This window comes from Gadus chalcogrammus, chromosome 3 (assembly GCF_026213295.1).
Source record: "Gadus chalcogrammus isolate NIFS_2021 chromosome 3, NIFS_Gcha_1.0, whole genome shotgun sequence".
NCBI lineage: Eukaryota > Metazoa > Chordata > Actinopteri > Gadiformes > Gadidae > Gadus > Gadus chalcogrammus.
This window is the reverse complement of record NC_079414.1, coordinates 13,274,497-13,302,482: the sequence shown is the minus strand read 5'-3', so window position 1 is coordinate 13,302,482 and position 27,986 is coordinate 13,274,497. Positions and strand designations below refer to the sequence as shown.

At 45.3% G+C, this 27,986-nt stretch overlaps 3 protein-coding genes across 3 annotated transcripts in view; all 3 read right to left on the bottom strand.

The window, feature by feature from the left end:
- Positions 1–3,430, bottom strand: part of pik3r5 (phosphoinositide-3-kinase, regulatory subunit 5) — a 26,091-nt gene extending 22,661 nt beyond the window's left edge. The window contains exon 1 of the mRNA XM_056586081.1: positions 3,294–3,430. The gene's annotated coding sequence lies outside the window, so the exon portion shown is untranslated. The remainder of the gene's footprint in view (positions 1–3,293) is intronic.
- Positions 3,431–8,673: 5,243 nt separating this feature from the next.
- smc2 (structural maintenance of chromosomes 2) lies at positions 8,674–25,589 on the bottom strand. Its single transcript, XM_056586071.1, has 24 exons — positions 25,281–25,589; positions 24,965–25,114; positions 24,702–24,824; positions 24,180–24,218; positions 23,881–23,991; positions 23,583–23,627; positions 23,159–23,392; positions 20,504–20,653; positions 19,667–19,900; positions 19,237–19,396; positions 18,767–18,884; positions 18,282–18,420; positions 17,961–18,080; positions 17,323–17,527; positions 16,648–16,783; positions 15,291–15,415; positions 14,844–15,037; positions 14,450–14,593; positions 14,187–14,261; positions 13,885–14,004; positions 13,407–13,607; positions 10,423–10,539; positions 9,697–10,005; positions 8,674–9,327 (listed from the first exon to the last, which is right to left on the bottom strand). Exons 1-24 carry the CDS (start codon positions 25,446–25,448, stop codon positions 9,142–9,144), a joined length of 3,603 nt encoding a protein of 1,200 aa, XP_056442046.1. The 5' UTR covers positions 25,449–25,589; the 3' UTR covers positions 8,674–9,141.
- Positions 25,590–26,422: 833 nt separating this feature from the next.
- Positions 26,423–27,751, bottom strand: exoc1l (exocyst complex component 1 like). The gene is made up of 3 exons (XM_056586118.1): positions 27,631–27,751; positions 27,148–27,332; positions 26,423–26,689 (listed from the first exon to the last, which is right to left on the bottom strand). Exons 1-3 carry the CDS (start codon positions 27,749–27,751, stop codon positions 26,423–26,425), a joined length of 573 nt encoding a protein of 190 aa, XP_056442093.1.
- Between the last annotated feature and the right edge of the window lie 235 nt (positions 27,752–27,986).

The window sequence follows — 27,986 nt, the reverse complement described above, 5'->3', positions numbered from 1 at the left end:
GCAGCCCACGAGAATAACAGTCCTGATACCTCTCTCCCTCTGTTTTCACAGCTATGGACGTGATAATAACGCCAGCCAACACTTCTTCAGAAAGGTGGTAAGACGCTGGTTGAGGCGTAGTTGAGGTCGGCGTAAGTGCTGTTAGCGATGAGAAGGATCGACAGCTCGAGCCTTGTGGCCCTTTTCGCGGAAGAGTCATTGTGGGACAAACCCTGGCGTCGATTCTTTTATGTAGCAGGTGGCGGCTAGTAGACAGATGTTATGTTATGTTATGTTACTATAGTCCACAGGCCGGGCCCAGGGTGGTCCCAGGGCCCTTCATCAGGGCTATGAGCGACAGCTGGGTTTGTCCCACCATGAATCACCTAAGGCTCTTTTTAAAACCTTTAAAGTTCTAGCATGTCACACAATTGATACTCAAATGTAGGTATTTGAGTATAGAAAGTATAGAATAAGTGCTGAATTTATTTATAACCTAAATTGTTTAACCTATGAAAACGTAAATTAATAACCTCATATGCACCTTTTGTTTGGGGTTGTTTGGTTTTACAATGTTAATGGACTGCATTGTGAACCAGGTGTGCCATGAATGTGTGTGTGTGTGTGTGTGTGTGTGTGTGTGTGTGTGTGTGTGTGTGTGTGTGTGTGTGTGTGTGTGTGTGTGTGTGTGTGTGTGTGTGTGTGTGTGTGTGTGTGTGTTTCTGCATCTGGTGAAGGGGTGCATGCATACAGGTGGAAGTGTTTCAGCTCCTACTGGCTGTGGTAGAGATGAAATGTAGGATTATATGATGGCAGTAAACAGGAAACAGTTTCGAGGATCACATGTTGAGGGTGTGACTGGGTGTGTGTGTGTGTGTGTGTGTGTGTGTGTGTGTGTGTGTGTGTGTGTGTGTGTGTGTTTGTGTGTGGTTGAGTGAGTGTAAAAATATCAGTTTCCTTCTTCTTAAAGACAGAAAAAAAGTAATAGCTGATTATTTAAAGTGATGGCCCCATTTAAATTTCAATGGTTAATTCAATGCAACCTTTGTGATCAGATGCCCCTACTCCTGGCACTGGAATGCAAACTCTCTTGCCAGATATGCGATCTTATCTCTTGTTTCCTCTCATTATTTAAAATACTTCCCTGCGAAATGCTGTTGACTACAAACACTTTTTTGCTTAAATTGTCATGTACTTTTATTGTCTGCAAGCAGCAAGGTAAATTTGCTGCTTGCGGTCGATACAAATATCTATTAACATAGCAGATGAACACCACACGTTTTCTTTGGGGCTGGAACAAATATAGCAACATTATATTCCATTGTGGTTTATATTAAAAATAAAAAAAATTATCATGTGTTAACTGAGAGGCATGCTGTTCAGGGCATGGTTTATTTTATTAACAGCCAGTTTAATTAGCGAGGACTGTTTAATTGTGCACACTTCTGGCCCCTAAGGGCCTTTGCTGATTGGCTCGTTGGCACGACATCGAAGAGCTGTCAGTCGCACCTACTTCTTCGGGACAGGTTGGACTTGACTGCATATATATAGCGCTTTCTGTAACCAGAGGCCGCCCTAAGCGCTTTACAATATTGCCTGATATTGACCCATGCATGCACAAATTCACAGCTGCGTCAGCCATGTAAGGCGACAGCCAGCTCGTTGGGAGAAGTTAAGGTTAGTTGTCTTGCTCCTCGACACCTCGACACTCTGGGAGGAGCTGGGGATCGAACTAGCAACCTTGCGGTTACCAGCCAACCAGCTCTACCTCCTGAGCTACATGCCGTTTTATAGTGAAATCTATTTTAAACCTTCTGTTACTTATGAAATAAAAAGGAAGAGTTTATGCTATTGTATTCCAGCAACATTTTGTCACTCGCATACATACAAATAAAAGCAAAACACGTGTAGCAAAAAAGATACAAAGTGGAGCTTCAATATTACGAAGAAAAAGGCTGAATGTAATACTTCTCTTTTCTCCCTCTACACCCACCCACCCACACCCACACCCACACCCACACACACACACACACACACACACACAGACACACACACACACGGGTCAATGAACACCTGATGAATGTGTAACAATATAAATCTTTGAAATTAGTGATACAGCCAGTTGTGTAATAGGATGTTCTTTAACGCATTTGGTGACACTTCATGGAAGTTGAGTTGTGACTAATACCTTGCTTCCTCGAAATGGCAAGATTATGCCATTTTCCATTGTACGTATCAATGTTTCATGCTCACAGAACTAAGGAAAATGGAAATGTACCATCAACCTTAAGCGTCCATTTACTCTAAATAATAATGTTTTTTGTGATTGTGGCACAACGTGTGTACAAGTAATAACAATCTTCCCACCATATAAAACATTTATCAATGCCGTGAACTCTGGATTTACTTGGAAATGTATCCTCTTCATCGTAGAACAACCACAGTCACTCCTTGCGGTTTTTTATCTATTGCGTCATTAACATTTACAACGACATCATCCTCCATTTGCAATCTGGTTATTTCCTATACTCTTGTATTGTAAGTGAATTACGGTAAGTATAGATAGAGGGGACTGAGGGACAGGTAGTGGTTGGAGCAGGTTTAAGGATGCACACAGGTAGGCGTGGGCACGGGCACAGGTAGGAATTGCCCGGCCAAAGCCCACAAACACCGTAATCAATGTATCCATCATCATCATCATCATCATCATCATCATCATCATCATCATCATCATCATCATCACGTTTTCATTTCCGCTAATAGCATCTTATAACAGAACATCTTATTTATGTCTATAAAACGACCAAATACGCATTTTACAGACAGTGTTGATGCACACTAAAAGCAGAAGTTGGCACATCCGTGCTGAGGGGGCTGAAATCGTTCTGACAGCTCCCCCAGCACAGTTTACCATCCATGTGTCCCCCTGCCCACCATCCACTCAGACAGCGCAATAACCCCCCTGTCAACACTTGTGGCACAGTCCATTGTTTCAACAGTTAGAATGAGTTACGGATGGGACACTGGACATGTCGGTTGTTTCACTATATTGTCAACTCCTTGCTACTATGGAGGCGATGCCCCAGAACTGTGAACCTGTCACTCACAATGCACTCATTGAACCAATCAATAATCTGTCAGTCAGTCAGAGCAGAGGCAGCTGATCCTCCATTTACACACACACACACACACACACACACACACACACACACACACACACACACACACACACACACACACACACACACACACACAAACAGACACAGACACACACAGACATACAGAAACCAGACTAATGTGTTTGTTCCGCTTACCTGCAGTCTATTGGTTGGTTCCCATGCACTCTGAGCTCTAGTCAGACAGATTTTTGGATCCCAAGGCAGTGACGGCTCCAGCTGACTGCCGCTGCGTCTTAGTTCCTCGCCGTGTGTGAGCGAGTGCAGTGACACCACATCCTGGGCCTGGCCTATAGCGCTACGGAACAGGGACAGCCTCACTGGGGCTCATTTACATGTGATGCCTTCAGTGCCTTCCACACACACACACACACACACACACACACACACACAGACACGCATAAACACACACACACACACACACACACACACACACACACACACACACACACACACACACACACACACACACACGCGCCTGTATACTATAGCTCGCATACAAAGGGCAAACAGGAAGTGAGTGAAATAGGTGCATGTGTGCACAATAAGGAAGGCTGTGGGCGTGAGTTTGAGTATGTGCGTGTGTGTGCGTGCATGCGGGTGTTGAAGGGATGTTGGCCCCTAGAAGGAAGTCATATGTCTGCCTTGTTTGTTTTATATTCTTTTTCAGGTGTGCTGCATTGTTTTACGATGTTATTATGACTTGTGAAACAAGGCTCTGGGGTTGCTATAATCGATCAATCATTCTAAAACGGTAGAAGGACATCAATGACAACTTCTGTACAGAATTTACAGACCAACCCACAAGCAACTTATTTTCAGAATTTCTATTAAAAAAATAAAATAAAAATACCTGCAAGGACAAATGTGTTAATTAGCATCAAATAGTACTGTGATGACTCTAAACTCAGTAGATAACTACATCTTATGTATATAAAATAATAGTTTATATTAAGGACTAAATCACAGCACATTTCATTTATATAAAAAATCATACTATGATGTATTAAAAAATATATACACGTTTTATTTTATAATTGCTCATACTCTCATGACAAATTAAAAAGCTGTGCTCACATGCACCATTAGTCTAAGTGTTGTAATGGTCATTTCACATGTTGTTGTTCATGAGACAGTACTCCTGCAGTAGAACAAAAATCCTAGATTTATATGCTGGCCCTGGTTACCACTTGCGTGTGTAGGCCTTGGTTACAACATGCGTGTGTAGACTGGGGTTACAACATGCGTGTGTAGACTGGGGTTACAACATGCATGGGTAGACTGAGGTAACAACATGCGTGGGTAGGCTGGGGTTACAACATGCGTGTGTAGGCCGTGTCAACAACATGCACCCCCAGGCCTCATATTAGATTATGGTTTCAGGGAAGTCATATCTAGGATAATGAGTTCCTCTGAATGTGTCATGAAGACGATTTACCTGAAATTTGCATCAGACATGAATTCCCCTTTGGTTGAATGCTGAAAATGTGGAACTAGTTATCTTCGGCTAAATGATCTACATGCAAAATGTATTGCGGTAAACAAAGCAGTGTTTTTCGTACCTGCACACAATACATATCAAAATATAAAACATTAAATGTCCCATGGCATGCTAGTGGGCATTAGTGGGCCCCTAACACAGTATTTGAAGACGTTCCCAGAATTACAGCCACTACGAGCCAGTTGCACATTGAGTTTTCCCAACATGCACCGTTTTGGTGTGTGTAGCTTTTTTTTAATGCAAATGAGGAGGAGAGAGGCGGGCCAAGGAGGAGGGTGGGGGTGTGGCCCTGAGCAGCTTGCGGCCACGGTACCATGCGCTCTGTTTACAGTGGATGCATCGCAATCGCGAGGCGCACACAGCCTTTGGCCGTGTTCTGTAAATATTCTAGAACACTCCAGGTGCTCCGGCGGGAGTCCTGGAGCTCTATATCTCTATCATATTATATTATAAATAGATATCTATATCATATAATATACATTATCACGCCCAAAAGCTGTGTGCGCCTCCAAACGATATTATGAATCTCAATCGTCTGCATCGGGTTCTCCGACGTCTCTGGTTCTTTCACTTCCATATCAATCTGAAGTAGACTGAACTGCGACATGGAGGAGAAAGGGATTGTTGCCCGTGATTGTCTCCCGCCGGAGCCCCACTGTCGAGGCACCACCGCCTCGGAAGCGGGCAGCATGCCTCGCGGTGGCGGGCAGCGGTGCTCCGGCGGGAGACAATCGCGGGCGACAATCCCTTTCTCCTTCATGTCGTGGTTCATGTACTTCAGGGAGGCAAAGCCAAAGTTCCTTTCCCCCAATTCCTTCTCAATCATGGCTGAGATAACCCCCACCTCGAGTCTCGTTTTGGAAATACCAGAGATGACGTGTTATGCGCCATAACACCAACAGCAAAACGGTTATCCAAATAACGAAGACAACACTTGTGTCACAGTGGGCCCTATTTTAACGGCCTGAGAAGCGCCAAGCGCCAGTAGCTTTGTGGGCGGTTCTATGGCGATGTTGCTATTTTACCTCTTGCGTCCGTCGCAAATCTAAAAAGGGTTGGTCTGAAGTAGCTTACCCGTAGGTGTGGTTTGGGCATAACGTGCAATAAACCCGCCTCGTGCCCACTACCTCCGTCCGTTGACTGATCCCCATTGACTTTGAATGGGGACGGACGCGCAATGCATTGTGGATCCGTCCGTTCCGTTGGAGCCTTCGGCTCCGTCAAAAAGTTGAACAACTTTCAACTTTTTCGGCAGCGACGGATCCGTCATCCAATCAGATCGCGTATGCAAATTTAAGCACTGTGACGCGACTTGGGCTCTGACGATACTGGAAAGCGGGAAAGCGGGTGATCTTGCAATGACAACAAGCAGGAAGAAGCGGGAAGAACCCGACGAAGCGATTTGATTGGCTGACGGATGCCTCTGCAAAGACTACTCCCCCATCCGTCAGCCACGCCTTCCCACGTCCGTTGACTGACCCTACATGCCCACTGCACCGTCAGTCAACGGACGTGGGAAGGCGTGGCTGACTGATTTTTTCAACTTTCTGACGGAGCCAAAGGCTCCAACGGAACGGACGGATCCACAATGCATTGCGCGTCCGTCCCCATTCAAAGTCAATGGGGGGATCAGTCAACGGACGGAGGTAGTGGGCACGGGGCCTGACGGTGCAGTGGGCACGAAGCCATGAGCGCATTACATCTGACAGAAATGCTGAGTCCTAAAATAAATTTCGGCAAAGAAAACTTAATGCACATATGATATGTGGTAACTGTGGTTCTATTTAATGATATACGCAATACATTAACAAACGTTTCTTATCAGTATTGTATGCATTATCGTTATCGACTTGTGTTCCTAATATGCATGTGTCCCCCCATTAATATACTTTACCATGGACTGTATAATGCGTTAAGGGTCTCAGTTTGCGTGTGTTTAAACAGATTGACGCACACACGCGCACCCGCATTCATTAATTTTTTTACACATACACACACGCTCGAACACCCGCATTAATTTATTCTTTTTAACACTCACTCGCGGTAAAACAATGTTTTCTCACGATCAAATATTCAATCCTAAAAGTTATGGGCTTGTACACAATGTCTTTTAACAGTGTGGACAGAGAGACCTTGTGGAAACTAATGAGGCACTATGGCATCCCAGAGAAGATTATTTCCCTGGTTTAAAACACTTACCAGGGAATGTCTTGCAAGGTCCTACACGCAGGCCAACTGTCAGACAGTTTTGAGGTCAAGACCGGAGTTCGGCAGGGATGTCTACTGTCTCCTTTCCTGTTTCTTCTAGTCATTGACTGGATTATGAAGACCATCACAACAGGAAGCAAGACCGGCATACAGTGGACCCCCTGGAAACAACTTGAAGACCTCGACTTCGCTGATGACCTGGCTAGTCTGTTCCATAATCACAAGGAGATGCAAGACAAGACTACAAAACTGGCAACAACATCCCTTGGAACAGGCCTCAGGATAAACAAGGAGAAGACTAAACTGATGAGGATTAACACCCCTACCACCAACCCTGTCAATATAGATGACAGACCCATTCAGGAAGTTGACTCCTTCCCCTACCTTGGCAGCCCCATAGACCATCAGGGGGGCACAGACAGCGACGTCTTGGCCAGGGTAGGCAAAGCCAGAGTAGCTTTCATTATCCTGAAGAACATCTGGGCCTCCAAAGAAATAGCAACATCAACTAAAGTGCGCATCTTCAACACTAATGTCAAAAGCATCCTTCTCTATGGTTCAGAGATGTGGAGAATGACGAAGAAGACGTTACAGAAGATCCAGACCTTTATAAACACCTGTCTGAGACGCATCTTTAGAATCAGGTGGCCAGACAAAATCAACAACAAAGAGATGCGGGAGAGAGGAAGCCAGGAGCCAGTAGCAGAACAGATCCTGAGAAGAAAATGGGGATGGATAGGCCACACACTGAGAAAACCCGCAGATAGCATCACACGGCAGGCCCTGACCTGGAACCCCCAGGGGAAGCGGAAGAAAGGACGCCCCAGGAACACCTGGAGACGGGACACGGAGGCTTGGATCCAGCTGGGGGGGGGCGGAGAAGAGAGCCCAGAGCCGTGCTGAGTGGAGAGTCGTCGTCGATGGCCTATGCTCCAGGCCGGAGCAACGGGCATTAAGAAGACACGATGTCTGTGTCAAGAAAATATGTGTTTGCTGTACAGTGATTGCAGATGCATTGATTTAAAAGTACAACTTATTAACGCTGTATCAGCTGTTCTTTCCCAAATAATTTCCCAAGAATGTGTGGCTAGGTAGACGAGAGTAGCAAAGTGTATGCGCGAGGTGCACAAGCAACATTATGCATGCGCCCTTAAAATAGCATCTGAACAACGCGCCACTGACTTTAAACCAGTTATTTCCTGGTTTGTGGCGCAATTGTTTTCTGAAACTGCAAAATAGCACCAGGGAACGTTTGCACCAGAACACGCCTCCTCCTTAAGCTGAACCGCCCCTTGGGGCGCAAGATCATTGCCTAATTGACAAGCGTGGCGGTGGAGGGAAAAGAACGCTCTGCGCCAGATGCAAACTAGCAACGACTAATGCGTTAGTGTAGAAAGTCAATTGCTCCGGATGCAAGATAGGGCCCAGTGTGTGTAAACACACACACACACACAACCCGTAGCTCATTGACGGGCCAAATTCTCTGGGCGGGCAAGGCAGAGAAAGGGGAGGTAACTTGGCCCCTTATGACGACATATGGTGCCACATTCCAAATCAGCGCGCCTGAGGTTCCATTTCTTCAAAGGCGAGCAGGATAACTAGTGCTCGTTTCACACCAAACTCAAGTTTAGGCCACTTGGGGACCAAAGGCAGGCTAAAATCCACTTCACCAGATACCCTTGGCGCCGTTCAGCCGTCTATGTGTATTAACTTTCAGATTTCCTTCATCTTCATTCCAATGAAGATGAAGACATTTCAGTTAGAAATAATAATAATATAATAAGGAAACTGCATACATACTATGTGTTTATAAGACGCTTTATTCCATAAACCGAAATAGCATATACAATAAAAAAAGAAATTTTAATTTAGAACATTGATTACAAAGGCATGCCTTAAAGACCAAAAAGCACAAAGTGGACAAGACTTGAAAAATGATTACCCATTTAATAAAAAAAATTACCCTGGCAAGAAAATAGTTAAAAACGAATAGGCCGCTGTGTAAATCGCACAGCACATAAAAGTTCACTCGACCAACAACACGCATAAAAATGACAAACCATAAAACACGAGGAGAAACCTTCAGCTTTCCAGCCTTCGGGCAAAGCTCTTAAAAGACAAAGTCGGACGAAGATGTGAATAAAGAGAGATCAGGCCCCGGAGCGTGGAGCGAGCTATACACAATTCTACAAAGCAATCCAAAAGCGAGGATAACCGCGCCTTTGGCTCGCGTTATGCGGCACACCGGCGGGTGGTGCAGCGCGGTGCATTATCCGGCTAGCCAATCAGCTGCCTGGCCCTCTTGTCCTTGGGGCGGGGCTTGTCGTGGCCCTTCTGCGGCAGGTTGACGTCGCTCTGGCTGAGGGCTGTACGCGACACCATGGACATGCCGTCCACGAACTTGGTCTTGAACAGCACGTTGGCGTTGGTGAACATGCCGTCCTTCAGCGACACCACCACAAACTGAAGAGAGAGGGTTGTGAGACACGTTCCATGATCAGCGACCGGTGTTAACCATTTTCAGTGCAACACTAATTAAATCAGGCGTTTTTCTATTTAAGTAGTCACTATGAATTTACTCATTTTGTTTTTAGCTTACAGATCTCTGCCACCAGCGACATGATTGGTCGAAGCAAAAAAAAAGGTAAAAAATCCCAGCTTGCCCAGATTTGAATATATGAATATGAAGATATGAATCTAAAGTCTGATTTTTGACTATGAGCGTTGTGATGTTTTGGTAATTGTTAAAAGCAGATCAACACAAATCAAAACTTGTACACCTTTAGGCAAGAGAGTTCTGACAAAGAGTGAGAGAGTCTCTTCAGAACGTACCTGGGAGTGCCGGAAGTGTGTGCGCAGCATCTGTCCGATGTTCTGCGTGTGCGACAGGTCCAGGGCGGCGTCCACCTCGTCCAGGATGTAGATGGGCGCCGGTTTGAACAGCAGCATGGCCAGGATCAGAGACAGGGCCACCAGAGACCTTTGGCCTCCGCTCAGCTCCGTGAGGTTCTCCTTCCAGGTGTTTCCCAGGGCCACCTTGAACTCCAGGCCGTCCAGGACCCCGCGTCCCTGGGGGGGGGCCAGACGGGCGTCGGACCCCGGCAACAGGGTGGAGAAGATGGAGCCAAAGTCCTTGTTCACCTGGAGGAAGAGGACTCAAATGAACAATGGTGGTCCCCAATAAATCCTAGGGCAGGACTCGGATTAACCATGGACCGTTCTGATGGGAGGGACAGGTGATCACTTCATGCCATTAAACATCACCCGTGTACATTTAGGGGAAGAGCAATCAAACACAAACCACTGTGTAGTGACATCTTTTACCCAAGGTGAGCAGAAATATTTAACCAATCTGTTGCATTTGCAGTCTACTGAACGGAGAACAACAAGTGCTTTGTAATGAACCCAAGTCTGGACCGTTGAGCCCAATATGAGTCATTGATAGGTCTATATTTTGTTGAATTGGGGTCTCTCCCCACGCTGCTGGGCCATGTAGAATAACTAGCACTGGTTATAATGGGGATGGATAGAGTACACTGGGTAGGAGGGTGGAGAGACCTTCTGCCAGGCCACGTTGAGGGCCTCATTCTTCTTCTGATCCAACTCCTCGATGGTCTGCAGGATCTTGGATTTGTCGTTCTCCACAATCCTCTTCTTCTTCATCAGGTCGTTGTACTAAAGGAAGGAGAGGTAGATGGAGATGAAGGAAGTCTTCTCTTTCAGTCCAGGCTAGACGTCTGTTTTGTCAAATATTTTTATGCTTCTCGCAAGTCGAATGGCACAACAATACTAGGACTGATATACCAGGAATATTTCTGGTATTTTTTCCAGATGTTAAAAAAAAGATTGGCACAAACTTTGCGTTATTGGTAATTTGAAATCCTTACAATATCATTTAGACCAGATATCATCAGGTTAGCCTGAGCTTTCACTTGGGGAAGTTATTGCAACACACAGCATTAAAATCTCACTTTATGAGGTTTTCTAGCATAAATATGAGTTCCCCTAGCCTGCCTATCGTCCCCCAGTGGATAAAACGTACGTGTGTGTGTGTGTGTGTGTGTGTGTGTGTGTGTGTGTGTGTGTGTGTGTGTGTGTGTGTGTGTGTGTGTGTGTGTGTGTGTGTGTGTGTGTGTGTGTGTGTGTGTGTGTGTGTGTGTGTGTGTGTGTGTATTCCCGCCACCTAGGCTGGAGTGGTGGACCGGGTTTTTTTTTTTTACATTTTTGTGGGAGTGACTGCTAAACATTCAGTGACGTTAATGTCACCCGTGTTGTTTCCCTTTTCCCTCTAAACTGAATTTCACCAAAATAATGGCGAATTCCGCTGCATATTGTAAATGTGACGCGTGATGTGCCTTGTCCCTGTTACATGTTATGTGCTGCAGAACAGGAACCTGCTGGAAATCAGTTATTTTACTGAGACAGGCCCGTCTTAAATTGTAACTTTGTTACTTTTAATACTTCCTGTATAATGAAAATATATATATATATAGATATAGATATATATATATTAGGGGTGCAACGGATCAAAAAACTCACGGTTCGGATCGTTCCTCGGATCAGAGTCACGGATCGGATCATTTTTCGGATCAGCAAAAAAAATTAAAAAATAGCGTTTGTGATTGCTTTAGCCCGGTCTGATTGTGGAAGAAGGGGCTGCTTAAATGCCGCGGTGATGAGCGGTTGTTGAGCCGCTTTCGGTTTCACTCCTGTCAGTGAAACACCGGGGTGATGTCGCTGTAAATGCGTGGCCATGCTCGATGTGTTTTTCTTTATGTTGGCAATCGCTATGTCAGCTACGTGTTACGTCTGTGTGGTAACCTAGGCGACAGGTTTGTGTGGCAGCGCGAGTATATGGAAACAGACGTAGCACTGGAGGCAGCAGTTATCGTTACAGTAGTCACCGAAGTCTAGCCTACTTTTATTTTCCATGCCCACTGTTCTTCATGTTGTAAGCTGAGGACAATAAATCACAACGAGCCATAGGACTGTTTGCTTATTGAAAAGGGAACTGTTGCGGACTTTTACCCAGAGCGTGTTAAGTAGCTCTGTCCCTGGAACTAGCAGGAATGGTTACGGCTGTGTGTGGACTGAACATGCGCAATTTTTTTTTTCATAAATCAATCCGCGGATCATGCGTGTGCCGAACCGAAATAGATGATCCGAACGGATCACGGATCAATGATGATCCGTTGCACCCCTAATATATATATATATATATATTATATATATATATATATATATATATATATATATATATATATATATATATATATATATATATCAGTAGATTCCGTTTTTATTGTCAGATTCCGTCCGCGTTTTCGTTATCGCGGAAATCATAGGGCCCTAGATAGTAAATAATCCCTAACCCTGGATTTACAATTCAGGATGTCTGCATTGCCTGGGGAGAGTTTAGAGTCTACACTCTCCCCAGGCAATGCAGACATCCTTATCTTCTTTTTTTTAGTTTGGTAGCGAAATACAGTTTCTGTGGTGTTTTATTTGGCATTTTGTAAATCCATTGATTTCGGTTGGGAGACTCATTGCTCATTGCAAGGGGGGTTGGTTGTAGTCTTTTCGCTCGGTTCTAGCCCTACTGTTGATACAGCGAACATGCGCTGATCACGTCAACGCACAACTTTTCTTCTTTTTTTTTTTTAATCAGCCGATCCGCGTCCCGAACCGTGATGGTTGATCCGTACGGATCACGGGAAACCCGTGAACCGTTGCACCACTACTATGCATCCACTGTAAACAGAGCGCATTGTACTGTGGCTGCAAGCTGCTCAGGGCCACACCCCCACCATCCTCCTTGACCCTGCTCCCTCCTTTTCATTTGCATTAAAGCTTCACACATCGAAACGGCGCATCTGGGGAAAGCTCAATGTGCGACAGGCTCGTAGTGGCTGTAATTCTGCACCACGGCTGAATTTCGGGAACGTCTTCAAATACTGTGTTTGGGGCCCACTAATATCTATATTAAAGCATCCATAAAGTAGCATGCCATGGGACCTTTAATAAAACTGCAGTCGCTCTCTTGCCGTCAGACTGTTAAAATCCACTGAAGTCATGACTCCAACATTTCTCTCCCTCCCTCCCTTTCCACTAGGGCTTTGACTTTTGCCCAAAAATCATATTCGAAGTTTGTTTGTTTATTAATATGCAAATATATTCGAATATTTATTAATAATATTTTGACCCTTAAATGCCTTCAGTAAGACCTGGATTGGGCTTCGCGAGAGATTTGTTTACCGCGTTGCTATGGTTACCGGTCTTGCGTTACGGTTTATTAGGTTTCTAATAAATTGCTGTCTAATCAATACTTCATTCACTGCCTCTTCCGTGGTCATTACAATATTATGAATAGACTGCGTCGGGTTGTCCGACGTCTTTCCCTCTTGGCCTGCCCATAACAGGTTGGAATATTAAGGGCTGCCTAATATTCGTTCGAATTTTGATTTATTTTTTGATATTCAAATTATATTCAAACAACGAAGTTCGGAGCCAAAGCCCTACGCTCCACTGCCTGGGTCTCTCACCCGCTCCTCGGCCTCGTTCAGCATGTTCATGGCCCTCTTGTTGACGTTCCTCTCCAGCCGGGCGGTGGTCTCCTCCAGCTTCTTGAGCCTCTGGCCGGCTTCCTTGGGGCTGTTGGTCTGGAAGTCGTAGGCCGTGTTGGGCTGGCCGAACTGCCTACGCTCCAGGGCGATCCAGTCGTGCTCCTCCAGCATGCGGGACACCTGATGGGAGGGGGAGGGAGAGGGACACAATCAGACGATGTGAGAAAATAATGGATATAACCTTGCATGACTCGCATTGAAGAAATGGTTCACAACCAGCCTTCAGTTTCAGAGATCTTTTTTTTTTTATGTAAAATCATTTGTAAAAAAAAAAAAAAAGTATGATAAATGCTAAGAGAAGTTATTTTTAAAGAAAGCCAAATTTGCTGCAGTCTATCATAGTGCATTTCAAAGAGGATACAACACCAACAGAGTGGGGCTACAGTGATTTGGGTACCTTAGCGGCAGCGTCCTGGCTCTCCTTCTTGTGCTTGTTGATGTTGTGCTCCAGCTCCTTGATCTTCAGCTGGGTCTCGTTGGTCTGCTCCCGAATCTTATTGGCCGCCACGGTCTTCTCCTGGATGATTGACATTCACAAAGCACCAATAAGCCAAGAATCCCACGAGTAAGGAGAACAGGCCTCTTCTTACTAACTCACATTCACACACAATAGTTTTTATCAGAGACTTAAGGCCGCTACTTTCCCCCCCATAGTTAGGCTGAGATATGAACACAGAAGGGTTTCAAGGATGCAGTTACCTTGATATCCTGGTCCTGGGCCATGATGATCTCCTTCTGTCTGCTGAGCTTCTCCTGAGCGCTCCGTACCGCCTCCTGCACAGAGAGACACAGAGGGGGCCGGAGTCAGGACGGGGCCCAGCCGCAACAGCCGCCCCACCGGGTCCGCCCCACCCCGCCATCCAGCAGCGTGGCCCCCACCGGGACCACCCCACAGTGTCTACTCCACGGCGTCTATCACCTGCTGGGGTCCACCCCCCCCCTACAGCGTACCGCTGAGCTACCTTGTTCTGGGCCACGGTGGAGGCCATGCTGTCGATGAGCTCCTGGATGGCCTTTGTGGCCTCGTCCACGCCCTGGATCTGCTGCTGGTAGCCCGCCTGCTCCCTGCGGAGCTCCTCCATCTCCAGGCTCACCGCCTCGAACTCCTACACACAGACACACAGACACACAGACACACACACACACTTTAAGCTTGGTACAAATATGTGGGTATTCTTAACAAAAAAAAAAAAAAGTTTGTTAGCAAAAAATAATAATACAACCTTTCCCAGCTGGGATTAATAAAGTACCATCTCACATTAGGCACTGATCAGTGTATGAGTGCATCAGTATATTTCAGTATGTATAAGTATGCGTGTGTGTGTGTGTATAAGTATGCGTGTGCGAGTAGTGTACCTGCTGCTTCTCCTTGAGCTTCTTGTTGAAGGCGTCGGCCTTGGTCTTGGCGGCGGTGAGCTTCTGCTGCGCCGCTCTGAGCTCCTGCTCCCGCTCTGCCTCGGCGTTCTTCATCTTGTTCTCCAGGACCTTGTACTTCTCCCCTGCCCGCTGCTGCACCTCCTTGGTGCTGCGCAGGGTCTCCTCGCTCTCCTCTGCGCGCACACACACACACACACACACACACACACACACACACACACACACACACAGACACACACACGTTCATCATTTACAGATTACTGCGTCTGTGTTGTGCTGCTGTCAATTCAGATCGTCTTACCTACAAAAACAAACAATACTTTTTCCCATTCTCCTGAATGTCGAGTCAGATCATAGGGGCAGTAATGACCACGGATGACTCTTTTGTGTGCTTGTACTCTGGTACTCAGGTCTGCGGGTACTCACCGATGGCCTTGCGCAGCCTCTCGAGCTCCTCCTGCTGCTGGTGGAAGGAGCTCTGCTGCAGCTTGGCCTGCAGGATCTGCCCCTCCTCCTGCTTCAGCTCCACCTGCTGCTTCAGCTGACGGAACCTGCAGGGCGGAGGGAGGGCTGTTAACCCCCGTCTGAACGGCTCCCCCCACGGCCTGAAAACATGTCAAGTCTAACCCTAACCCCAGTTTCTAATAGTGCACATCAAAATCAGCCTTGTGTCAAAGATGTGTAAACACACGAGGGATTTGACTCTGGTTCCTGTGCTCCCACGATGTACTCGCATGAAATGGATTGAAAAATGGATTGAAATTTCTTTTCCCCCCAGCAATGGGGAAAAAAAGGACGACAGCTGAACGAGATCAACGACTACTGTAGTATGAACTAGAGCCCGACCGATATAGAATTTTTAAGGCCGATACCGATACGAATATTTTGTGATTTAAAAATCCGATATGCCGATATATCGGCCGATATATATATATATATATTTAAAAAAAAATCCAGAAACGCGCAACAAAACAAACACATTTCCCTAACATTGGTTATTTGTAGTTATCCTTTAAATCCTTTTCATTCTCAGCTAACACGTAACAACAGCAAAACTGGACATGGTAGTCATGAATTAAGTCATGCTTATCGACTTTAGAGAAGTGATGGGGATGTTCTTTTAATTGTCATTCAAGCAATGTATGTCTCGTGACAGTTGCCAACTTACCATGAACACACTTGCACACATGAACAACACCGATGATCTCCGTCTATCTCCGTCATTCACTCTGCCTAAATCAGCGGGTTTGGGCGTTAGAGTGCCCTCTGGTGGACCAACTTTTTTTTTCTTTTTTTTTTATATTCAGTTATCGGCCATTATAAATGCCGATACCGAATAGTTTGAAAAATGCCTAATATCGGCCGATAATATCGGCCTGCCGATATATCGGTCGGGCTCTAGTATGAACAGATAAAAACATGTACTGAAAAAAGTATGAACGTATCACGAAAAGGAATAGGAAAGCACTAAAGTTGGAACAGGAAGGCAACTTCATTGCCGTCTTCCTCGTTGTTTGTCGTTATTATAAGTTGTTTGTTACTCGTTTAGGGGCTGTGCAAGAATACAGATTTGGATGGTGAAGTATCCTCCCCCCCCGGTGGTAAGTTATGGCACTACAGTTTTAGCTTTTCCTGTTCTTTGGACAGGAAAGGTATCCCTCCCACACATCCACCCAATGGGGGGGGGGGGGTGTCGGTACTATTGTCCCCACTCGGAAACCCAGAGAGATTGTGTTTGAAGCAACAACCCATGAATGAATGAATGAAACCAACGCGTGCGTACTTCTCAGCGGTGGCCTTGAGGGTGGCTAGCTGGCGCTCCACGTCATGAAGCTGCGCCTCCTTCTGGCCCAGCTGATCCCCAAGCTCCCGCACCTCCTGCAGGCTGGACAGCACCGAGGCGGACTGGGAGCGGGCCCCTGGAGGGAGGGGGGAGAAGAGGAACCATCAGGCTGGGGCCCTCAGCTAGGAGAACCATCGCTACAACAGCACTGTAGTAGGGATCATTAGCTCTCTCTCGCTCTCTTCAGCCAACTGAAGGGTAAAAACACCAGAATCTGGTGAGTGACAAAAGGGCTGCAACGATGAGTCAAACAATAGACGGATAGAAAATATATTGAATCTAGTTACTTCATAATCATGATCATTATTTATGAAGTACGAACAACAAACCTTTACTGCTTAGTGCTTTAGAAAGATTTAGTTAATCGATCAATCAAAAGGAGTCCTTTACTTAAACTTGGCAGCCTGTCAGATAAAAAAGCGAACAACATAATTTCCTTTGGCCTCCAGTAACGGTGATGGGAATTTGCTTTTATCGAATGACATTTTAAAGACCAATGGGTGGGTGGAAAAATTAAATGGCTGAATGAATTGACTATAAAAACAATCAGTTGCATGAGTCTTAACTGCTCCCAAACACCGCCCCCGCGCCCTCCCCTCACCCTCCCTCTCTCACCCCCGCTCAGGGTCCCCTGGGGGTCGAAGATGTCCCCCCCCAGGGTCACGGTCTTGGTCTTGACCCGCTGGTCGAAGGCCACCTTCTTGGCGTTGTCCAGGGTGTCGCACACCAGCGTGGAGCCGAACACGTACTCCATGGCCCTGCGCAGGTCCTCCTCGTAGCCCACCAGGGACAGGGCGGTGTGCACGTTGGCCTCTCCCACCTGACACCCCACGGACCAATGAACGGGAGGAAACCATGTACGGGAAATGAACCAATAAACAATGAGAAGAAGATGATGCACGAGAAATGAACCAATAAACAATGAGAACATAATGCATGGAAAAGAGATAATAACAAGTGTCAACCCGCTTCCCACAAGGAAATACTGACAACAATGAATAAGCATTAACAAAAAAAGCCCACCCATTGGCTGATTTAAAGCCCACCCATTGGCTGATTTAAAGCCCACTCATTGGCTGATTTTAATCAGCCCGCCCATTGCCCGATTAGAAGCCCACCCATTGGCCGATTAAAAGGCTGCCCATTGGCCGATTAAAAGCATGCCCATTGGCCGATTAAAAGGCCGCCCATTGGCTGAATAAGAGCACTGCGGCGCTCCACTATCTGGGCGCAGTGGTGCCGGCTCCTCTCACCAGGCTCTTGGCGGCGTTGACCACGCTCTGGTTGAGCGTCTTGGCTGAGATCTTGTTCAGTGGGATGATGGTGTAGCGACGCTTCAGCTCGCCCTTCTCCAGAAGCTTCTTACCCGTCACCTGGTGGTCCGACAGACAACAGTCAGACCCGCACTCATTAAGAGCCTTGCATTCTGGGAGGAAATGCGTGTGGCCAAGAGCTTTTCAGTTGCACAAGACATTGTAGCAGTACATAAATGCGGCCTTACTTCAGGCTCCTCTCAAGTACTGTTACGGTGGGGGGAGCGTAAGACAAATCACCGATCTGACACACAAACCCACCTCTGTGTCGACCACGATGTTGTACAGCCTGCCTCCGGCGACCACCTCCAGGCCGGTAGCGTAGGCCACCTCCTTCACGGTGATCAGGTTGGCCAGCAGCCCCCTTACCTTGCTGCGGTCCCACCCCCGCTCCGGGTCCCTAGGGGACCACACACACACACACACACCACAGCCCAGTTTAGCAACACGACCCACAGTGCACAGCATACGAGCCAAAGCATCAGGCATTTTTATTTTTCTGCTGAACGTTTGAGAATTCAATGTTAAACAATTCAATAATATTGACATCCTATAACTGATCTGTAAGACCAATTAAAAAGTGCTGGTCAGGCCATACCGCTCCATGTTTACCAGAATTATTCCATCGTCAGCCACTCGAGCTATGCTAGTTCACGTCCCTCAGCTGACCAGCCAGTTAACAACAGACAGAACGCCTTCCGACTGGGAGGGGCTCAATCGCCCACATTTTGGGGACAGGGTCTTACTTGTAGTCGAAGCGCAGGTTTGGGAAGCGGGAGATGAGTCTCTCGTAGGTCTCCTTCAGCCCGCTCACCTCCCTGGAGAGCTGGCGTCTGCTGTCCAGAAGACCCTCCTCCTTGCCATCTGAAACACACACACACATACACAATGTTGATCTGACCTTGTGTAGTCCAACATCAGAGAAACATTTCAGCTGTGTGCCATGATTCATAAGTGTTTCATTATTTATTTTTTAAGATTTATTTTATTATAGGGTGAGATAGAGGAAGGTATGAGAGAGAGGGGAGGACATGCAGCAGATGACCGCGGGCAGGATTCGAACCCGGTTCACTGCGTTCAGGACTTAGCCTCTATGGTACGCGTTCTACCCCGGTGACTTCCAAGTAATGGATGGTAATTAATCCAACCGAGTCCATCCACCGCGGTCGTAGGGGCGTAAGGATGCCCACACACACGCTCACACACTCTCGCATACCTTCATAGTTCAGCTTGGAGAGCTCCGCCTGCAGCTTCCCCTGGCTGGCCTGCAGGTCCTTTAAGCTGTCCTGGTCCTTCTTGTATCCGCCATCCATCTTCTTCACCTCCGCCTGCTTGGTCTTCAGCTCCGCCTGGGCGTGCTTCAGGGTCATCTGGGCCTGGAGAGTGGAGGCCGGACGGGAGGGAAACCAGGAGAGAGGCGGTTAAAAAAAGCAATAGATATAACTAAGTACTTTTACTAATAAGATCAATAAAGTACTTCACAGATAAAACGATCTAACCTAATTTAACAGTAATAATACTAACAGATTGCCATTTCAAAGGCCATCCAACCATCCATGCATCCACTCGCCCCCCCGCACATCCATCCATCCATCCATCGCCCCTGCCCATCCATCCACCCATCCAGGGCCTGCGGTCCCCCCCACCTGCTTGGCCTCCGTGTCTGCCTTGCTCATGTCGTTCTTGCAGGTCATCATCTGGCCGGCCAGCGTGGCTTCCTCCCCGTCCTCGTTGGAGGAGAGGCCGGCCGACACGGCCCTGAAGTGCTGCTCCGCCGCCACCAGGGCGGCGCTGCCCTCCTGGCCCTCCGCCTGCAGCGCCTGCAGCTTCTCCTGCAGCTTGGCCACCTCCTTCTCCTTCACCACCACCATCTTGTTGTCCTGAGGAGTTCACGAGGAGAGAGGGCTCAGCTATGTAGACTTCAAAAATACAATACTATACAATATCCCCCCCCCAAAAAAAGGGCAAATCAAAAACAATAAACCTGGAAAATAAAACTGCATTACCGTTAGTGAAATAAACACCATTGTAAATATATTGTAATATAAATACAAAATGATGATTTTATTTTCCTTTTTTTCTGTTGGGGAAGAGAGGACAACGTTTGCCTTGTTTCACAGTTGGGCTTAATGTTTTTTTTTTATTACACTGCAAATAAGTGGCTTGCATTGATATCAAGACTTGCAGTGTGCCCCGTTATGCCAGAGCACATCTGTGTAGGACTCTTTGTAGGACATTGACGCGAGTCGCACCCTTTGTAAAACCAGTGCCAACACATATACTGTTTAAAGCTTGTTGTCTGCATACTAGTTGCAAGTAGGGATTGTGGAGCCCAGTCACAGTGGAGAAGAGACAGTCATCTACCAAAACACTTTCAGTCCCACTCCAGCACGGCAGCTGGGAGGAGAGGGTATCTTGGACCCTATACATCCATCCTGAGAGAGAAGCAATCCAAAGCAGCCAAGCAGCAGAGTCCCGTGTACCTCCTCCATGCTCTTGACCAGCTCGCCCCTCTTCTTGGTCTCATCCTTGAGGTTCTGCTTCTTGAGGTCCAGGGCGCTCTGGGCCTTGGCGTCGACGCGCTGCACCTCGGACACGGCGTCCTCCAGCTCCTTCAGCACGTTGCCCACCTCCTGAGGAGTGGCCGGGGAGACAGCACAGTGAGTCGCTGTGTCGGAGTGTCTACAGCTCTCAGTGTTTCCCCTATATGCACCTAGCTGTTGCTGAAATGTGACCGCCGCTGCTGATTTATTTATTTTTTTTAACAAGAGGAGAGCTTCAACATATCTCCTTAAAAAAAAAAAAGTTCAATTATTTTGCGCTACTGACGCTTCATATCCAGATCAATTCACACACTTGTGAGTAAAGCACATAAACGGAGATGAGGAGGGGAGAGGAAAGCTCCCTTCTTATCTCTTTAAAAAACAAATGTTATATTATTTTGCGCTACTGACGCGTGACGCCTCATATCAGTCAATTCACATACCCGACTAAAGCATATAAACGGGAGGAGAGGAGAGCTCTGTCCTCTCGAAACAAATATTATTTTGCGCTACGGACGCTTCATATTAAGATCAATTCACACACCTGCGAGTAAGGCATATAAACTGAGAGGAACTTCCATAAATTGGAAATAAATTGGCAGATTATGAGTTTGCGGTAGAATAGATCATCAGTGAAACCACAATGCGACACAATTGACACCTCTATTTAAATGTAGTAACCTAGAGAACCAAGTACAACGTTGTTTTCAGTTTAGATTAGCTTTGGGACCGTCTGCAAAGTGCAAAACTGAAAACGACCACAATGGTAAAATTTCAATAGCCATTATTGACTCTAGAGCCCCAAAACGTGTTCCATAGAGGCATGGCCTCTTTATGGACCACCTATAACCTTTAGTTTTAAAAAAATTATCTCTTCTTATTTTTGAGGATATTTTATACAGCAACAAATCAATAGCGTCGACATTATGGACTCTAGAGCCCCAATGCTCCTTCCATAGAGGCATGGCCTCTTTATGGTCCTACTACAACCTTTGTGATGCGAAGAGGGGAGGGAGTGGGAAGATGCATGGGTTGGAGGCACAAACCTTTTCGATTGTTGTGGTATTTTTGTAATGTGATTTGACTGTATAGGGTGGTTGTTGACATAATTTATTTTTTGTAAATAATTATTCATTAAAGGTTGGGTATGGAATTCGCTTTTTTGGCCATTTTTGCAAAATTACTTGAAATCCTTATCATAACCCACTTACAGCCACTGAGTTAGAAGTACTGACATGAAAATTAAACAAGTCAATCATCTGTGGAACGGGCAGGGCTCGAAAAACTCCAGCCAATGATTTCCAGAGCCACCGAGTTGCATTGGACAGTAAGTACGTCAATCAAACGGTCGTACTGCACTCCCCCTCCCCCGCGCGCGACCCCTTCGTGCACGTACTCAAACCTCGTGACCCAGAGCAAGCTTCTGTTTGTTGTTATCCTGCGGTAGCTACTGGAGCTAGCTAACGAGCAAATGACTCACTCTCGCGCATCCGTGTTCGCTCGTGCATGATTGCGCGTCCATGTAATTGGAATGGGTGGAGTCAGAGTCAGCGTTGAAGGAGAGGGGGTAGGACCATTTGAGTTGTGTATTTTCAAAATCTGCTGGCATTTCGCAAATCCCATACCCAACCTTTAAGTAATAATAATTTTTCAATAATTGTAAAAGATTATACTTGTATTATGTTCAATATATCCCCTGCTCATTACTGTGGACAAATCTACTGTATGTACTTAGGCCTCAAGAGCCCTTCTGGCGCCACATAGAAAAAAAATTGCCAGCCGAAAAAAGACACTTCACCTCCGCTGCTGCAACAACCTAGGGGAAACACTGACTCAGACACACATGTAGATTTAGAATGCCCATGTCTGTCCATAATGGCAGCTGATGTACTGCTAGACCTAAACATTTTTTTGGTTTGGTTCCGGTTTCCGACCGACCCTGTCAATTTATGTGCGACCCAAATTATTTTATGAGCTTTAAAAAAATAAAAAAAAAGTTTTTTTTTTTTTTATGCAAACTATAATCACGTCTTGGTACAGCACCTCTTCATTCTGTACAAGGATGAGCGAATTTTCACAACCTACCTATCATTCGCTGCCGCTGGAAAAAATTAAAAAATAAAATAAATTCCCTACCTACCCATGACCTCAACTGACAACCAACAGGAACCAATTTTTTTTTTTTTTTAGGCCTTACCACCCCAGGAAGGAGTTGACACCCCACTCTGTGTTCTTTCTTAAGGCTTGTTCCTTCCTAATTAAGGGAGCTTCCCCTTGCTATTGGCGGGCTATAAGTGAGGGTTTGGCATTAATAGTAGCCTGTGAATCCCTTTGAGACTACCTGGGAATACAGGCTGTATGAATAAAATGAAAATGTCTTCACAAACCATAAACCCTTACCCAAATACTCTTGGCAAAATTTAATTCTGCTTCCATTTAGCATTCTTTTCAAATAAATCAAAAACGTACCTTACACGGAGATAACAGTAAAACACATATTCAAATGAGGAGAGTCCACTGAGCGAGCCCGGTCAATCTCAATCTGAACCAACGTTTCTCGTTGAGCAACGCCCTGCTCCCCATCCAAACGCCCACCTTGTCCCTGGTCTTCTGCAGCTCGTGGATCTGGGTGGACAGCTCCTTGACCGTGCGCCCGTTCTCCGCCATGGTGCCCTGCAGCTGGCTGATGTGGTCCTGCATGGCCTGCAGGCCCTCCGCCGACCTCACCTTGGTCTCCTCGGCACACACAAACAGCCAGGCCACGTAGAGGCGCGTGAGGTGCTGGATCTCCCGCATCAGCTTCTGGTACTCCAGGTAGGACGAGCGCTCCTGGGGATGGGAGGGGGGACGTGGGCACCGGTTAGGATACGAGGAAAACTACACTAGACCAATATAAGAAAAAATACATGTGAGGATCAAAGATCTTACAGTAGTGGCAGAAACAGAAAAGCATTGATGATGATTTCGATAAGACCGATGTCCACCACTGGCACTGACCAACAATACTAATTTATCTTACCTCTTTGAGCTTCTCCATGGTTGGTGTGATTTCTTCTTCCAGAATCTAAAAAGGAAGAATATCAGATCAAAATGTCAGAAAGGGTGAGGGAATTTCTGCCTTTTCTACAAAACAAGCAGTGAAACACAGGAGGGGATGCACATAATCACTACTTTTAGGAATCGCCCCAAAGGGTTTGATATGAATAAACATCAATGCATTTTTTGAAAGCTAAAAAGGTCATTGAAGGCACACTGTATTTCACAGACTCCTCAAGGACCTCAATAGAGTCATTTGGATTCTAAAGCGTCTGACGTACAGTCTGGATCTCCTTCAGCTTGGCCTCCTTCTTCTCGATGGTCTTCTGGGCGCTGATCTTCTTACACTCGTACATCCTGGTGCCGGCAGCCTCCTCGATCATGGCCAGGATCTGCAGACCAAGAGTGGGTGAGGAGAGCTACATTAAAAAGGGCTTTGACCCAAGAGAGAGGCTGAGGAGGAGAGCAACATGAACAAGCTGGGTGTAATGGCTTTCAAAGCGCATCTCCCCTAGCACAATGATACACCATGGGATGCACTTAAGGTCATTAGTAATCATGTTTTGATTCATGGATTTACCTCAGGTGGCTTCATGTTCAACACTTTAGTGATCCTCCCCTGGAAGAATATTCAAAAGGGCGTGATAATCAATGAAGTGCATTTTAAATACTCAATACAGGAAACATTATTTTGATATACAGTTATATAACAAGCATTTTCCTTTGACATTGCTTTTAATAATAAATTCAGACATAACTAACATATTGTGATTATTTCATGCACAAACATATTTGACAGTTTTCTGTATGTACCTCATTAATCCAGAGGGAATTCGTTGTGAAATTTCTATGAATGCATATTTAAGTAAGCCACTGACTGTATACCCAGTACTTTTGTAGTACTAATTTCAGTAGAAATTCATTTTTTACTGCTGCTTACAGCCAAAATCATCATGTCAGCTTATTATTGGGCCATGGAATGGACCAGCAATTGTTAAACGAGACAAGCTTATGTGTCATTAAAACACATGGACAGTAAATCCATGGGAAGCATTTCAGGCCCATACCAATCTCGAACCACACAATACCAAAATATTCTGACCTGCATGATGAGGAAATGTGGGTTGTTGACGTTGAGACCAATGGAGCAGAACAGATCCTGCACCCTTGTGTTGTTAGCGTTGACCCCATTAATGAGATACTTGTTCCTACCTCCGATCACCACCTTGGGGAAGAAAATGAATAGTGTATCCACTTCAGCGTTCACTTACTTCAAACATACATGAGGTTTAGGTTGGAAATAGAGCACGTTGGTATCTGGTTCACGCATTAATTTAAGACCAAGATCAAGATTAAGATATCCACCTGTCTAGAGACCGTGATCTCGTCGTGGGTTTCAAATCCAAGAGGACTCTGGCTTTTGTTGGAGTTGTCAAATGTAATGGACACCATGGCCTTGGTTATGCCAGCCTGTCCATTTTTGTAGACCAAGTCCTGGAGGTTTGATGCTCGCACCTTAAAAGTAAAAACAAGGGGAAATGTATGGAAGACTGATGTCGAAAGCGTGGTCAACTACTGTTAAGATACGGGTAATTAGAAAGACACAAGGATATATAATTAGATTATTAAATACAAAGTCATGCAACATCTTTGCAGTATCTGGTTTAAGGTATAGACTAACCTGAGTGAGATTTGAAATGCCCAAAAGAAAGCATATTGAATCCAAAATATTGGACTTGCCGCTGCCGTTCAGTCCTGTGATTGCGTTGAACAGAGGATCAAATCCGTTGATTTCTGTCCTTTGTGCGTAGGATTTGAATCCATCAATAATAATCGACTTAATATGCATTTTAAAACTGGCTGCTTCAAAATTCAAAGGTAGCCACAAAATAAGTACAATCTTGAATACACCCCACTAGCCTGTGGCTCGTTGTTTACAAAAATGCTCTACTACTGCTAAAACTTGAATTTTGGCGGCATGGATGATGCCTCTTCCACTTCCGCTTTCGCCGGAATGGTTAGAACATTCAAATAAAATCATGTGTTAAACGTAGGTATATTTACACTTGTTTTTACTTTAAAATGATTATAAACGGACTTCTTTCTCCCCCTAAAAATACATTTGTTAAACTAGAATAAATATATTGGGATGTTTTCGTACAGGCATCTCTAAATATAACTAATTACGCATGGGATGCATTTATGCGCTTGAATGCCACCTACTGGTTAATAAAGGGCAGGTCTAATGTCGGTTTTCTTGTACATTGCTCAAAAAGTATCCAATAAACCATTAACCCTTTCCACTAAAAACATATCGATGATTTGTGTATTTGTATAACAATACAAACGGAAATTGTTATTAATTTTATGAATTTATCATCGTTTTAACATCGTTTTACATCAAAAGTACATATACACAGAGATATTTTACATTCACAGTTGATTTAAAATACAAGTAGGTTATACTTCTGTCATACATTGGCAGTGGTCACGTTATTTGACACATTTAATATCAATAGAGATGACTGCAAATAGAATGGACAGTTATGTCTCCATAAGACAAATTAATAGCAGTCGTATTGATTGGTGCATAATTGGCCTTCAGCTCTTTGCAGAGGCCAAGCATGCTTGCGCATCAATCCATATTTCAAAGTGACATCTACACAATGGCTAACTCTTGTTGTGCTCAATGTCAACATAAACTTCACATAAAGCAATTACATCACACTCTAGTACACACTAGTAGTTTCACAGTGAAGCTGAGAAAAATGTAATAATTGTACATAAATAGACTACACTCCAGGGGAGGAGTCCAGGAGTCCCTTAGTCCAGGGGGACAGGACACATTGAGAGACAGACCAAATTGAATGCGTAGAAGCAAATCTGTGAGAGAACGGCACAATCTCCCCTGTTGGAGTAGAAGGAAGTGGGCCTGACGTAAGCCCAATCCATGTTCTCTACGTTCAGAGCAGCTTTACTGTGTTTGTCACTGAGTTTCACCAGAGCCCGGACTAGAGCGTACTTGGCAGAGCAGTTGATAGCAGTCACAGAGCGGACCTTGTCAAAGTGCAGTATGAAGCATGGATCATCCTGAAGAGAGATCAGAGAATAGGGGCCTTTTGTTATTTAACGCATCAAGGAAATAATACAAAATTGAAACTCAAACCCTCATTTATTTTCTAAATTCTTACAGATATCCGGGACTATCTGGTTATTCTTTGAGAACGTGTTGCACTAAAATTTGGGACTTGCCTTGTATGAAAGCATCACATACTGTATGCATGATATAATTGTGTAATATTAATTGTTTTTATGATTTTGTGTTCAGTTTCTTACCAAATTTTTAATAATTCCCAAGAAAATATAATTCAAAATATGCATGTTCTCTCCTCACATGAGATCTGGTTGAAATATTCTTGACCTCGTACAGTATGTTAACATGGTGGCACACTTCGGGTTTCTTCACTGGTAAACGCATTCTGTGACTTTTGGTTTGTAATGGGTGAAATCAGTGAAACCATAGGTGACATCATCTTTCAGCGACTTACAACATCGGGGTCCCGTCCGTCAATGAGACTGAGGTCTTGGAGGGCCCAGATCTCGTTCTTCTTGTAGCTGTCCTGGAAGGACGACCGCTTAGTTTGGGAACTCTTGGTTTCAGTTTTGGCTGGTTTTGCGACTTTGGTCTTGTTACAACCCACTATACATAGTTGTACGCCTAGTTTCTTTGAAACTGTCACAGCAAGAGAGGAGAAATAGTAAAGCCGTTTTTTTTCACGCAAAAAGCTTGAATAACACAGCAACCTATCCTGCAGTATTTGTCTACAGTTCACCCAGTAACAGCACTGATCATATTTTGTAATAATTCAATAAATATCAGAGAAACCAAACACCCACAAATATTGAAGTACATCTGTGTAAGACAACATCAATCTGGGAAATGAAAGTCTTCATGTTACCACTGACATGTAATAATATTAAAACTATACAAATGACCTGCAGAAATGTAACCTGATCATGGGTAAGCCTACCTCCGACACAGAAGAAATGCCTTCCCGGCGCTGGCTCTTCGATCTCTATAAACTCCACCAGTCTCTGTCCCTCAGGTCGAAATAAAACTCTTTCCAATTCCTCCTTCAAAAGGGACGACATCTCGGGAGCGAAGGGGAGATAGGGTTGTAAAAATCGAACGCGTCAAAGTGATGGAAAAAAAGATTGCACTGGTTGCAAAGGATTGGACACAAGACACATCTGAACGGTCACACTGGTAATGACACAATGAAGACCTCCCCACAGATAGAAGTAGGATAAAGGGAAGGGGGCAGAGAGAGTTAGACAGAGGGAGAGAAATATAGAGAGAGAGGGTGGTAGTGAGAGATAGAGGTAC

Excerpts from the sequence above, each read along its gene's own strand:
- exoc1l (XM_056586118.1), bottom strand. The coding sequence starts at position 27,751 with ATGTCGTCCCTTTTGAAGGAGGAATTGGAAAGAGTTTTATTTCGACCT. Across the intron at positions 27,333-27,630 it reads GCATTTCTTCTGTGTCGGAG|TTTCAAAGAAACTAGGCGTA; the intron begins GTAGGCTTACCC and ends TTGCTGTGACAG. Across the intron at positions 26,690-27,147 it reads ACGGACGGGACCCCGATGTT|GATGATCCATGCTTCATACT; the intron begins GTAAGTCGCTGA and ends ATCTCTCTTCAG.
- smc2 (XM_056586071.1), bottom strand. The coding sequence starts at position 25,448 with ATGCATATTAAGTCGATTATTATTGATGGATTCAAATCCTACGCACAA. Across the intron at positions 14,262-14,449 it reads CCACCGTGGCCCAGAACAAG|GAGGCGGTACGGAGCGCTCA; the intron begins GTAGCTCAGCGG and ends CTCTCTGTGCAG. Across the intron at positions 9,328-9,696 it reads CACACTTCCGGCACTCCCAG|TTTGTGGTGGTGTCGCTGAA; the intron begins GTACGTTCTGAA and ends CTCTCTCTTCAG.